The sequence below is a fragment of the Anabrus simplex genome, chromosome 2, assembly GCF_040414725.1.
Source record: "Anabrus simplex isolate iqAnaSimp1 chromosome 2, ASM4041472v1, whole genome shotgun sequence".
NCBI classification, from domain to species: domain Eukaryota; kingdom Metazoa; phylum Arthropoda; class Insecta; order Orthoptera; family Tettigoniidae; genus Anabrus; species Anabrus simplex.
In genome coordinates, this window is record NC_090266.1 from 378,046,445 (window position 1) to 378,062,264 (window position 15,820).

Genomic DNA, 15,820 nt, shown 5'->3' on the forward strand with positions numbered 1-15,820 from the left:
AACACAACAAAAGATACCGATAAACACTTCATAATCACACTCAGAAGGAAAAACGAACTAGAAATGAATTATGCGCAGCACTATTGTTAGGCTGCGATTTAGTCTAAGTAGCGTGAGCGGAACCTAACGACATCACTCCCACAGTAGATTTTATCTAACAAGCTGCGTGGGTGGTAGGAATTATGCCTGTTGACAGCATAATGACTGCCTGATGTTTCTTGAACCAGTAACATACAATGACATGGAGGTTGAAGACAGACTATCTAATACTTAAAGGAGGGGTTGGCATAAATACACCAGTTACTACTAGAAAAATACCATTGTTAGATTAAACAAACACTTTGAGCGATCACAGGTTAAAGTTGGGACTAACCTTTCTTAATATCAAGTTTGTATTTGCCCATTCGTAAACCGACTTATTCTCCTGGTATGCTGTTGTACCGACTAAGATTATATTTTGTTATGCTGTTATACTATATTTATTTAAGTTATTGAAAAGTTGCTACTCCACACATATTTTTTTCAAAATTGTGTGTAGAGTTTATAGTATTGCTCTGTATAGTACGCGAACCTTTTCTTGATACCAAGTTTTCGGGGGTGAGGAGTAAGGAGGGAGCTCTCCCGGTTCCGGTTATACTGCCAACTGAATGGAAATGAAATCTGAATTAAATCGATAATATGATTGATCGATATGTATTTTCTAAATTTTTATTATCTTAAGCCAGCAACTATGTCACACACACATTATATAACATTACATAACATTTCTCGATGCGAATCCTGTTCCTAGCATGAATTCGATAGTTTGGCTTTGCTGTCTAAACAACAACAGTACTAGTACGTAAAGTGTACACCAGATATCTCACGGCGATTCATAGTTTATGTGTCATAGGTTGCCAATACGAATTTTGAAGGTAACCGAGGTCTACCGATTCAGCACTAGGGAGCTCAGGTATCAAGAAAAGGTATGCGTATTATACATGACAGTCTAAATAAGTCAGTTTTTAGTAGGATGTTTCATGAAGTTTCATAAAAAATTATACAAACATACGATCCTTTTAATACTTACAGCACAAGATTGTGGTTTGTAGGTTTCCCCTCGGCACTCTTCTATAATTACTGATAGGTCCTCTTCTTTTAGGGCGTACTGCACCCACACGTCAGATTGGGTGTATAAAGGATTATAACTACTGCTAAGCTACCAAATGAAACAGGCTGGCCTAGTTGAACTGTTTATTAATTTTTAAAAACATGAAATTATTGTTATGGAAACAGATTAATTGACAAATTACAAATACTGAATTTTAAGGGAGTTTTTTTGCAAGTGCAAAGCTCACAGAGACTTACAGTAATTGAAAACTTCCACCTTTTTGATACTTATTTGCTTTTTAGCAAATTAATTAATTATAAACAGTACATATTTCGTTCTGACTTGAGAATATCTTCAGGTGTTGTTAAGCTTAGGTGAATCGCTAAGTTTCTGAGTACATTATTTTCAGGTACATTGTTTCTCTTAAAAACTATTTGAATACAAATCAAATTATAATAATGTTAAAACAATGTGGGGGTTAATGGGTTGATGAAATGAGACAGGATGAATACATAGATAGCCTACTTAAAAAACTATATCTATTCATTGGAATAGTTGTTAAAAGTTTCAACTCTGTTGCACTAAAAATATCTGTTTGTCTTCCAGTTAAAAGGTTTTTTTTTTTTTTTTTAAATGATTGACTTCTTGACACTGTTCTAATTATTGTTGACTTCATTTCTTTCACTCCTTCCAGGTTGGCTGTTATTTATTTTGAGCTTGCTTAATGTGCCCTAAATTGAGTTTAATGCGGAACTATGAAGCTGATTGCCGTTCACTTTTTGAGAAGGGAGCTTCGTCTCAATTTCTGAAATGAAATGAGGAAAATAGGGATTTGTTTTTATAATATACAGTAAGGAATTTGTTTAGAAAGTATAACTATAAGATCGCGTATTCAACCAGTAATAATACAAAACAAAAATTCTTTAATTACAATAGTGTTAATTCCCTAAGAAAAGACAAACATTCAGAATCAGGAGTTTACAAATTGAAGTGTCATCAATGTGAAAAAACTTACGTCGGGCCTACAGGGCGCAGTTTCACTGTAAGATACTTTGAGCATGTCAGTGCTGAAAGGCATTAAAAAATTTCCGTGATGGGCCAACACATGAGTACAACCGGACATCAGTTCACATCTATAGAGCAGGATTTAACTATATTATGTAAAATAAACAAAGGAGCTCTTCTAAATACATTAGAAAATTTATATATTCATTTAGAACAAAAAAGTAATCAGGACAATAACCTGAATGATACAATTGACAATAGGAACCCTATATTTGAAGGGATATTATCAAGTCTTGAAACTTTAGGCAAAAGAAACAATACATACAGTAAAAGGATGAATGAGAACAAGCCTCCGCCATTTTGTACATCCACTCCCCCTACCCCTTCTAAAGCCGAAGCCGTGACAGTAAGCAACACGCCTCCTCCCCTCTCTGCAGCCTTGCCTCCCCGGAAGGAGGAGCAAACAACGGAACACACACACCATTATTATACAAGACGCAAAGCAGCTTCAAACGTAGCCCCTCCAGGGTCACGGTAGAATTGGAGTTTAACAACAGTAAGGTATGGAACCATTTTATACATTAAGTTATTACGTAAAGACACATTTTTTCATTATAAAAACAAATCCCTATTTTCCTCATTTCATTTCAGAAATTGAGACGAAGCTCCCTTCTCAAAAAGTGAACGGCAATCAGCTTCATAGTTCCGCATTAAACTCAATTTAGGGCACATTAAGCAAGCTCAAAATAAATAACAGCCAACCTGGAAGGAGTGAAAGAAATGAAGTCAACAATAATTAGAACAGTGTCAAGAAGTCAATCATTTAAAAAAAAAAAAAAAAAAAACCTTTTAACTGGAAGACAAACAGATATTTTTAGTGCAACAGAGTTGAAACTTATAACAACTATTCCAATGAACAGATATAGTTTTTTAAGTAGGCTATCTATGTATTCATCCTGTCTCATTTCATCAACCCATTAACCCCCACCTTGTTTTAACATCATTTTAATTTGATTTGTATTCAAATAGTTTTTAGGAGAAACAATGTACCTGAAAATAATGTACTCAGAAACTTAGCGATTCACCTAAGCTTAACAACAGCTGAAGATGTTCTCAAGTCAGAATGAAACATGTACTGTTTATAATTAATTAATTTGCTAAAAAGCAAATAAAAAGTATCACAAAGGTGGAAGATTTTCAATTACTGCAAGTCTCTGTGATTAGAATTTGATACGGAAAATGAAGCTGATTACTTGCAATCAAAAGTGAAAAGCTTCCTAAAAACCTTGAAATTCTGCAACTTGCAATTTAATTCACAATAAAACAATAGCATTGTTTTTAATTAATACCAATTATTTCGATAGTTAATTAAATTTCGATTTTGGCTTAACATTAGTCATGATTATTCAAATTACTTCTCATTCTGTTCATTTACACCTGATCTCTGGTCGAACATTGTTATTACCATGTGACAGTTCTGAATGAAATGGAAACAAATCAGCATTGAACAGTAATTAACTATTTATCAACTTAATTATTTTTAAGTAATGAAAACCACCCCCTATGGGTGGGGGACACAGATGAATACACCTACGGTATCTCTGCCTGTTGAAAGAGGGAGCTACAAGGGGCAACCATTTGAATGACATTAGAACCGCGAGACTACTTGTGATTAGTACTGTTACGTGCAGAACACCATGGGTCGAAGTTAGTTGCGACTAGTACCACCTTGCGAGGAAAACCATGGGTCTATATTACATAGGAGCAGTACCATTATGTGAGAAACACAACGGGTCTTGACGTTGCTTGTGATAAGTGTCATCATGTGTGTTCCACTGGTCAGTTCCACTGTGTTCAGAATGGGCCTGCATTACCCGTGAGTAGTACCACTTTATGAAAAACATTGTGGGCCTACATTGTCTGTGATTAGTGCCACTATATGAGAAACACCATGAGTTTGGCTGGAACCCATGATTAGTACCACTATGTGAGTAAAAACCATTGGTCTGCGTCACCTGGGAATTGTACCATTACATGAGGGACACCATGTGTTTGTGTTTCATGTGGGCGTTACCATGATGTGTGGTGCACCACATGTGTACATTTCTTATGATCAGTACCACTATACGAGTGACACGACGAGCTTGCGTGACCTGTAATGAGTTCCACTAAGTGAGGAACACGGCAGGAATATTAGCGCCCATGATTAGTCCCACTAGAGGAACACCCTGGATCTGCATTGCTTGTGAGTAGTGCCCTTATGTGCAAAACACCATGGGTTTGTGTAACATATGAGTGGCGCCATTGAGTGTGACGTACCATGGGTCTATATTACCTGTGATTAGTACCACCGTGTGAGGAACACCGTGAGTATAAGTGTCGGCTACTGAATGCATGATTCGAAGCAGTGTATCGATTCATTCAAGTGTCCGAGTGAATCGATTCAGTTACCAGTTCTCAGCAGAAGCATTTCCTGTCGTCCATGCTACTACACCACATACAGTCCCTTAGTTACTGCTTAGTAGTATTAGTAGTACCTGATTATTCACACTAAATTATTTATGTTATAAACAATGCAGCAATGTAGCCTAGAAATTTCATTTAAAACACATCACACTGACTGTTAATGTTTAATAACTCTCGTTGAGTGTGGTGAATAGCTCTAAATCTTCCAGGTTGCCGCTGATAAAAAATAAATAGCACAAATTTCTGATTGGTGCTTCTCTAAGGGATGTCTAATTGTATTTGTCTCTCTTTTACCAAATTGTTTCTCTCTGTAACTTTCTTCGCATCAAGAATTGCCTCCCGAACATCTGGTTACAGCTGGCTCTGATGTAAGTGATAGGTGAAGCACGTACACTCCACTTATTTCTTTACAGCAGCAAACAAACCATGTTACTCCCTACTTACGTTAAACTTGCCGTTTCCATGTTACAAAGGTAAAGTCTTTTCTGCACAATGTTGAGGTCCTATTCCCATATTAAATATGCAAATTAATTAATAAAGGCATCTAGGCTTGGGCTTATGGGTGCAATACATACGTTATAGATTATTGTACCCTTCATAGTTCAGTGTGAAAGCCTCTGTGAATTTACTAACTAGCTCCAGAAACCTCCTGTTGGTAACTAGCTGTGTGGCCATGCTTAGTTCCATAATGTTATTTTTAAGTCAATAGATGTCCAGTATAACCATAGTCATCTTGGTCTCTTCTACTTCTCTTATTGTCCACGATTAAGTCCATTATTCTCCTAGTTAACTTATCCTCCATTTACCTAGCATGACCCCACCACTGAAGCTGCTGTATTCGTACACCTTCAACAATCGACTTTATTCCTAACTTAGCCGTATCTCTTCATTCCGAGTACCTACCCTCCTGCCATTGTACCCATATTTTTGTACCAGCAATCGTTCCTGCTACTTTCATGTCTGTTACTTGTAATTTAGGAATAAGGTATTCTCTGTCCACCCCTGCTTTCACTCCTGTAAAGCAAAGTTGGTCTGAAAACAGACTGGTGTAAAGACAGTTTTGTCTGTGAGCTGCCTTCCTTCTTACAGAATACTGTATAAAGCTCGGATTATTATTATTATTATTATTATTATTACTTGTATGGCTATGAAGTGTTTACATCCATTTAGTATTATTTACGTAGTCGGATGATCGCATTGTTTCTGAGGTTATGTCATGAAACGTACTGTATATAGATATTCATATGAGTTCAGTTAATGTAAGAACCTGTATATAATTTATTATTACCTGTATATATGATTTGTAATCTACTACGGTATTTTGAAATACACCATAACGTTTAGAATGGCACTAGGTAGACAAGAACTATGGAGAATATTCTGTACACGAAAAAATGAATGGCGGATGGCTTTTAGTGTCCGAGGACAAGTTCGGCTCGCCAGATGCAGGTCTTTTGATTTGACGTCTGTAGGCAACCTGTGCGTCGTGATGAGGATGAAATGATGATGAAGATGACACATACACCCAGCCCCCGTGGCAGCGAAATTAACCAATTAAGGTTAAAATTCCTGACCCTGCCGGGAATCGAACCCGGGACTCCTGTGAGCGAAGGCCAGCACGCTAAGCATTTAGCCATGGAGCCGAACATTCTATACATTATATCTATGTATTAAGCACTCTAGAATTTATGAGATGGTATTTTGTAACGTATCTTTGTAGAAGCCTGGCCAGGCTCCTATATAAGCATTTAGAAATGCCATCTTCCGAGGAACTCCTTTTTAATGTCTTGCTTTCTTTAATATAACCATCAGGACCGTTATGTTATTGCTGGACGCAGAGAAACACCCCACAGCTGACTAGTGCATGCGGATCTGCTCATTACTGGCCTTGCATACCTGGGCCGTCAGGGCTGTCCACTCCAGCCAACATGTACGTGTACAGTACTCCTGCTACTTCTCATTGATCTATATGAGAGATTCGCCACATGATTTCAGAGACTTTCATTTACATTTGAAGGCTGATTTTTTGCACCTTGTCCTCTTTTACTATGATGACTTTTTTCAACAAGATTTCAAGATGGGTTTCTTCCTGCCTTACCTGTTATTTCCCTTTTGAGACATTTCTCATCCTAATTCCTCCAAATGCCAAGTCTACCCATATTATTCGCTCATTTACTTGCCTAACAAACTATGTTGCATGCAGTAGTATTTGTGATGAACAGTCCTACCCCACACTTTGCTCTTCCCATTTTAACACCCATCAAGAACACTGTATAATCATGTATCTCTTCCTTGTTATCTCCCTTTACTCAAATAACATTAACTTCTGACACTCAGCCAGTTCAACATTCTTTCTTCCATACGCCCCATTAACCCATTCTAGTCTGGGCCTTAATATCCCTAACAAACGTTCTGGACTGGGCATTTTTAAGGATATTTGAAACATTATATCTCTTTACCTGTAGGAGATATTTGCATGATTCTTTTTTCTTTGTGCTTGTTTGAACATCTAGTTTTGAAAGACGCTGTTTTTATTATGTCAACTATCACTTGAGATTTTAATTTTTTTTATATTATACAATTTTTTGCTAATGGAAAAAATGTCTCACGGATAACTAAGCAAGTACAGTTTTCTGAAATACTGTTATATTTACCCTATTTTGCTAATATAAAATGTGCATTGCAATTAAAAACAACAACAATAATGAGTACAATATAAAAATAATAATTTTTCAATAATAGTAATATTTACAATAATGAAAGTGGGAGCTCTTGTGAAATTTTATTTTAATTGATAAATTTTGTCAAAAGTTACTCAACATACATACATACATACATACATACATACATACATACATACATACATACATTATCATTATAGACTGTTATGCCTTTCAGCGTTCAGTCTGCAAGCCTCTGAGAATTTACTAAACGTCGCCACAATCCTCGATTTGCAACTAGTGTTGTGGCCTCATTTAGTTCTCTACCTCTTATCTTTAAATCGTTAGAAACCGAGTCTAACCATCGTCGTCTTGGTCTCCCTCTACTTCTCTTACCCTCCATAACAGAGTCCATTATTCTCCTAGGTAACCTATCCTCCTCCATTCATCTCGCATGACCCCACCACCGAAGCCGTTTTATGCGTACAGCTTCATCCATCGAGTTCATTCCTAAATTAGCCTTTATCTCCTCATTCCGAGTACCCTCCTGTCATTGTTCCCACCTGTTACTCAAATGTAAAAATATTGTTCCATTTACCACAAATGACTTCTGAGAAAGAGACAATGCAGTCTTCTAAACTGACAACTTTACTAATATGTAGACAATCGTACGTATTCACGCAAATTTGAAATACGCAGGAACATGCACTAGGCCGTAAAACGAACTCCATTCATAATAAAATGTAAGAAGTTGTTTCAAATTCATATGTCAATAATATGTTCATTTGCGCATAAACTTATAATATATCATAAAATAACGAAAATATTACTTTCATCAAGCTGATGTTTGCTGCGAGAAGCCATGTATTAGAGCTCACTGAGTGACAACATCTACTGATGCTTGTTGATCGAAAATATCGTAAATTTTCTGACTTAGACATATAATACTGCCATCTGCTTAAATACTCACGTAATTAATGCATAAGGAAACACGATGTAACCACCAGAATACATACATAGCTCGTTCTCGATTTTTAGTGAATTGTCAAACCTTACTACGGGCTATGCCTGAGCGTAATTTTGGCTGTGCTCGCAGTTAGACCAGAAAGAGTTAATATTGAAAGCTACCCATTACATTCCATTTAGTTCACCAAGTTGTTTCCAAGGAGTCCCTCGCCCTATCAAATGGAAGTGGGACTCCATTAGTCTCATGGGTCCAAGGCTTGCTTAAAATGTTCTGAGCTCGCTAAATTCTGTGAAGCAGCATGCTACCTGACTTACACATATTCCCAGTGAGGATCCCTCCTCTAACAGGTTAGGGACCATTGGTGGATTGTATAGTTGAAGCTGCCCGAGTACAGGGAGGGCCATGCCTCAGAATATGTCCGAGATGCCCACTGCCGTTCTATAACAACTGCAATCCCAACACTCAGGACTACGTAGTAGGCCACTTAGCCATTGCCCATTATTCACAGACTAGGACGTGACAACTAAAACTCACACCTTAAACCATAAAATCTATATACAGTGTTGCCAATATAAACTAATACCGAATGCATGGTGCTCGTATACAGTGCTACGGTAGTTGCCTCAGTCGAAATTATGTCGCTCGTGGCCGCCGTGCTTTAAGTGTGTATACAGTCTTATATGAAATCTTACCTTATAAAAGATGCTGGAAGTGTCATTCTTCATGGGTTATACAGGCATTGTATCTGGAAACCACCTTCTGGGTGGCGCTAGTGTGTTCTGCCACAGTAATGTTTCTGATTTCATTCGTACAGTTTTTGTTCATTTCCTTCAATGAGTGTGAGGATTTGTTCGATACACTTTTTCTTTCAGTTTACCCCACAAGTGAAGATCACACACTGTTAGATCTGGAGAATGAGGGGGAACTAGACCAGCACTGATCACTCTGTCTGTAAACACTTCCGAGATTGTAAGAAGGAAATCTTCTGCTGTATGAGCAGGGGCTGAAACTTGTTGAAACCAGCCACTCGATTTTCTTCTTCCATTAACTGATTGAAGAACGGCATCAAAATGTCATCTTGGTATCTCTCTGCATTTACTGTTGTCAAAAAAAATAATCCAATATTCATCTTGCACTAACAACACACCAAACACCAATCTTGCTATCATCTTCATAAAAACTATTTAGGATTTTCTGCACACAGTAGCGTGAAGTATGACTGTTCACATTAGGATGAAACCAGGTCTCATCTGCATAGAACACACGTTGTGGGTCGAATAAACTATCATTCGCCGTGCAGTTACGGGCGCGTGGCGTTGAGCTTGCATCCGGGAGATGGTGGGTTCGAATCCCACTGTTGGCAGCCCTGAAGATGGTTTTCCATGGTTAACATTTTCACACCAGCAAATGTTGGGGCTATACCTTAATTAAGGCCACGGCTGCTTCCTTCCACACCTCCTAGGCCTTTCCTTTCCCATCGTCGCCATAAGACCTATCTGTGTTGGTGCGATGTAGAGCTACTAGCAAAAAAACTATCATTCAGTGGTGCAAGGTACCACTCACAGTATCTCACTTTTGTGGCTGGACCAGTAGTTTTTAACGAGCCCGTGTAGAACTGTACGGTTTGATGTGTAAAAGCTTTGTAGCTCCGTGTGCAGAAGAAAACGAATCCCCTACTTTTGGTGGTAATTTTGTGAGTGATTTATTCAGTGACTGTTCAAGATTTGCACCAATGTCATGTAGCTTTTCCTCTGTTAAAACTGTTCATGTGCGCCTATGTTTTATTGTTGAGCACTGAGCCAGTAGTTTCAATTTTCTTTACAATTACATTAATCTGTGCTTGTGAAGGTGGCACTTCACCAGGAAATTGCTGAACAAATTCATTGCATTCCGGTTGAGCCGACTCGTACGTAAAATAACTTCTACATTTGAAAATACGGTGTTGCAGTGATAACTTTTTTACCATGTTAACAGCTGAGATTCAGACTGGCGACTGATGCTTGCGAGGTTGAACATGTGCATGCGCTTGCAAGGCCAAGAACTATGCGCATGCCTCCATTACTACAGCTAACGTATTGGAGAGTAAAAACGCTGCATGGACGGTCTTAGTTTACATCGGAGACCCTGTATAAGCAAATAAAATACCGGTTTATTGAGGTATATTATATGCGGATTTCCTCCATTTTCTCTATAATTGTGTTCTTGAACTCAGAAGAACTGATCACTTTCTAATTATTGAGTTTCAGTACTACAATATAAATTGCACTTAATGGTGTTGTTACCTGTGCAGAGAGATTGGAGTAAAATTCAGTGTTTGGTGTTCCATCATAGAAATATTTATTAAAAGGGTTAAATTGCAAATACTGTGTACAATTCTTATATATTTAAAAGTTTACTTCAAAACAGAATATTGTTTCTCAGCTGTTACACCTTATCTTTAACATGCATTGCTTTCACAAGTTTATTTTTCTCATTTTAGAAATCAACGCTGTGCTATGTTAGAGACAGATTCATTTGTGAAAAAGTTACTTGAAGTTGTAGTCCTCGCTGGGTCCAATAAGACAATAGTGGCTCAGAGTATGGCACTTGATATACTTAATTGGGTAGCATCAGTTCGTCTTGGAAGGCGACGTACCTCTCAGGGTGATACAGAGTCAGACCAATTGGCTTTTGTCCAAATCATACAAGATGACCTCTGTTTACTTATCAAGAACTGCATTATTTTGGCTGGACGAAGCATAGCACAGAAGTGTGTGAAACTTATTGTCATCTGTCGTGAGTAAGTATAATTACAAGTCATTAACCTCATTTATGGTCCGTATTGACGACAGTGATTACATACAATTTACAAAATATTTGAGAATTCAGTTGTTAAATGTAGTATGTTAATATAATTATCTTGCAAACAAATTTGTAGGTTCCATACTTTTTAAGTTTCATTTTTGAAGGGGACCAGAAAATTTTACAATTAATTTCATATTAGAAATTTGTGTGAAGTTAAATTTCACTTGTGAATTACCTATAGAATTATCCTATAGATCTTTATATGAAATTATATTTATTTTGTTTAGTGATATTATTAATAAGTGTATTATCATATTTTGTTGGGGTGACATAAAGATAAATATAACTCTATTATCAGAACATTGATTTATGGATGATTGATCTGTTAATAACAATTATAAGATAAAGGTACCTTAGGGATAACAGCATAATTTTTTTAAAGAGTTCTTATCGACAAAAGAGATTGCGACCTCTATACTGGATTAAGCAATATAATTAGGCGTAGAAGTTTAATTAATAAGTCTGTTCGACTTTGGATATCGTATGTACACCATCCTACACCTAACCTAAACCTTGTAAAGCCTTTAGTTATTATGTTTACATTTTAATTATCTTTTATTAAATGTTAAGTACGGCTAACATATGTTCACTCTGTAAATATGTATGGTAAATTCATATAACCTCAAAATATGTTCATTTGAAAATTGTAGAAACTCTATAATGTACAGGGAATATTTCATTTTTATTAAGTACTAGTAACTGGCAGGGAATGTCTACATTCAGCAGCACATGTTGCAATTTTTGCAGGGAGCTTGGAGCTCGAGTTTATTTGCTCGCCAGCTAAGTTTAGAAGGAGGAATTTCGACATGACGTACACAAAGTAGAACAAGGAAACAATAGAACTCCAACAGCCAGACCAATGGACAGTATTTTGGAGCCCCGGCGAGAGGCTATACGAGCTGCAAATATATGTTTGAAGTAAGCATCCAGTACGTGATGTATTGAGCCAATGAAATGGTAGAGCCACAGTGGATATGGCTAGGCATTGGTCTAGGGAAATGATGGCTCTGATCGAGGATACAATGGCGTCTTAGAGGACGAATGAATAAAAACGCATCAGTTAGTTACCTTATTATTCGGCGAGATTCTGTGCAGGTAACATCGTGAGAAGAAGTTTTCATTTACACGAGTGATCTTGTGGGGACTTGTAAAATTTGTTGGAAGACGCTCAGTCTGCATTTAATCTATTCAAGTTTTCTAGTACTGGGAGAATGGCATTTAACCTTCAATTTCCAGAGGGAGAGAACAGTTTCATTTAAACATTTCGAATGCATAGTAGCCTGCCTGTGTAAATAGTTTCCCGTGGGCATAAACTTTACAATTTCCAGTCCAGCTTTTAAACGGGAAATATTTGACCTAGTTACAGGATTAGATAAGAGAAGTTGTTCCGCGAATGAATGGGAACTGATTTCACGGGCAGTGGAAATTACCCCGGCTGTAGTATTCTAGTAACTGGCTGGTTTAATCTTGACGTAGTTTCTACTTCGTGAACAAGGGGATGTTTTAGACGACATCCAGAAGCTGAAGCAGCGACGGAAAATACGACATCACTTTTCAATGCCAGAATGGAGATCAAACGACTGATCCAAGTCTTTTCTGAAGGCATCATCATTGATATGGCTGGCTAAAACACCATGGGGGCCAGTGTCCTGAAAGGCTGGCGGCGATAAGTCAACGAAATGGATGAGTACAGAATTTTCAGTGTAATTGTGAGAGTGTGAACGTGTGTTAATGTTGCAAAAGGGGATAGGTTAGTTTTAATATTTAATGACTGTAAATTTTGCTTTGTTTGGAAGGACAGCATCCTTTTAAAAGTAAATGTTAAGGAAGCTTGTTAATGTAATATAATTGTAATGTAAATATGGACCGTTTGCATAAGGTCGCAGCTTGCTTTCATACCTTTTATTCTGATTTATTTAGCTGAGTGGTTAGCGTCATTTCTTTTACGAGTCAGTTTCTTATTTTAGCCTTATATATATTTTTGATTTGTTTTGCTTTGATGTTTGAGACGCAGTGTAGGTCTCGGGGCTTAAATGTAAATAAGGATTCAAATTAAAGTCGGGAAGGACTAGATTAAAATATTATTAATGGGAGCTCGATGTGTATGGAAACATGCCGATCGTCGCCATAAGACCTATCTGTGTCGGTGCGAAGTAAAGCAACGAGCAAAGGAAAACAAAAAAATAAAAAACAAACAAATATGCCGTTACGTTTTCTGGGATTTATTGCATGATATGTGAATGAGAGTGTGAGAGATGTTGGAGTTTGGATCCACAAATTTTGATAGCGTCATCTTCATGACTATTTTGTATATCATGATTGTAAATTAGTCATTGATTCACGAGTTCCGTGAACGCTGTTTCGTATTTTGAGTACCGAATATTAGAATACATTTTCTGTCAAATTTATTGTTATGTTTATTATTATTATTATTATTATTATTATTATTATTATTATTATTATTATTATTATTATTATTGTTATTTTATTATTCTTATTATCAATGCAAGTTTCTCAAGTTGTAAAATTGAGATATTTCAGTAACTTTCCGATATTCAGACATGATCGATTGTCTATGTGGCAATTTCTTAGTTTCAGTTTATCATATTTGTTACAGAGTTGGCCACTTTACTATTCGTGTTTAACTTTGAGCGGGAATATTTTGATTTGTGACCAGCGCGGTCCTGTTTCCTTTCATGCGATCGTATGTTAGACAACGTAATTTTATATACGTTTCCAGATTCGGCAACTTAAGGACGAGATGTTATTTAGTGTGATTTTGCGTAAGAGGACGCGTTCCTCATCTGAAAGGCCTGCATTTTTCTTAATTGTGTAACTGGCCTCGGGTAGACTGTTGAGCAGCGTGTGTAAAGGGTTGGACCCTGTGGTTTGATGTTTGTTGCATTATTTTGGGAGACGTGAATCTCCGCTTTGAGTCATTCTGCCGTGTGTTGGCAAGGGTGATATGTTTGTCTACCGAGGAGAGTTTTATTTGAGCGGCCTACACCTCGTATGATTTTATTGGGTTTTGTCCATGTCACTACGTGTTGCCGTAGACGATTTTTATTAACGCGACGTTTTGTTAGGATTTTCCATCAGGCTATAACCGCCCTGAGGAATATTTTGTGTCGTGTAATCTTTTCAGGATACAACGTTGGATTATGTGTTGAAAGTTAAGGCCTACTCTGTTATTGTTTTTGAATTTGTGTCATGTAATTTATTTCAGGAACCTGCATTGAATAGGAAGTGTTGCTTAAGGTATCATTTGTTTCCTTACATTTTCCATCAAGGCTTTGACTAAATGAGAGTTGCGTGAATAATGCCGCATGCTTTTCTTGGTGAGCCCGAGAAAATATGACATGTTTTTTGTTGCTTTGAATGTGTATTTGGCATTTTTTTAAAAATTTTTGTGTGGTTCTGATCCACATTGTTTGTTGTGCTCATGAGATTGCTCATGATTCGGGACGTATATATTTGTGCGTGGGATGATTTACCACTCAGGGTGTTAAATATTGTACAGTTAGATTAGTATTTGTCTCCCTTTTTTCGCATTAAATCACGTCTTTTCTGGTTAGGGACCCCCTACTACAATGTCAAGTGTGTAGGAAAGGGGAACGTACCCATCTACAGTTCAAAGTGTTTACAAAAAGTAAAGCCAGGAGCGTGGTGCGAGGACACAAGCACAAGGTGTAAAATTAATGAAACTTCAAGATTTGATTAGATATGTTAAGTATTATACCGGGAAGTGATTATGGGGCCAGAGCATGGGAAGGATTTCAGGTAGGGTGCGGTTACTTAATGGAGCAGGTACAGAGAAGGATATTTTCGCAGGGCAAATAATAGATGGTAAAATCTTTTTGACAATATTTATTGAATTTTTCATGTGAATCACCCTGCAGTTGAATTGTCGAAATTAAATTTTCAGTCAATCTTTTCAAAATCCAAAAATGAAATATCGGCGCTGTTATATTCTGAGACATCCACTTGATATTAACAATGTTCAAAGTGAATACCAATTTTCTGAGATCATAAACACCCTACAGTTCATCTAGGATCTCTTATATAGCTTTAAATTCCAACATAACACTTAGCACGTAGTACTTCATTTAACCAAATTGTGTAAAACCCAAGTCCATCACTTGTGATGCAAACCTAGTGTTTTTCTAAGATTTTTAAACATAATATTAACACACACTTCCATTAATAATCTGATAGTTCATGTAAAACTTTTCAATCACTTGCTGTATACTCCTACAGTTTATCTAAATTGATTTTACAAGAAAATAAAATAAAGCACTTGCTTTATGGCAAACCCTTTAGTTCGTCTAGGTGAAATGACTTCAATTTATAAAAGATTTTAAAGAGAAATCTACAGTTCAAAACAAGACATGAAGTCTTCTTAAATTATTAGGAATAGTAAAATTCACACGAAGCGCTTCTCTGTTGATGAATGTAGCACAATAAATGATCGAGTGCTTTGTTAAAAGTCAGTCAGTGTCTAAGTGGAATTACTCACTCAAAAATATATGAAAAACACCCATAAGGATTGATGAAGTACTGTCTTGCGGCTTGGTGACTGGAACTTTCTGCAGCGTGCAGCCAAGACTCGAACTCACCACCAGCAGCATGACACGTCCATTCAATGAAGACACCATGTTATTATCCCTCATTGAAATCACGATCATTCCCTCGCGGGATGCCACGACTGAAGAAACCATGTTTAATCCCACGCTGGAAATGACGTTCTACGCAGTGTAATATGACGACACTTCGCCAAGATTTCCGATG

General features: G+C 37.1%; 1 protein-coding gene across 1 annotated transcript in view; it reads left to right on the top strand.

Annotated features, from left to right (window-relative positions):
- The window catches only part of Bruce (BIR repeat containing ubiquitin-conjugating enzyme), a 1,406,664-nt gene that overhangs the window by 246,383 nt on the left and 1,144,461 nt on the right, over positions 1-15,820 (top strand). The window contains exon 17 of the mRNA XM_068225988.1: positions 10,668-10,967. Within this exon, the coding sequence (XP_068082089.1) occupies positions 10,668-10,967 (300 nt within the window). The remainder of the gene's footprint in view (positions 1-10,667; positions 10,968-15,820) is intronic.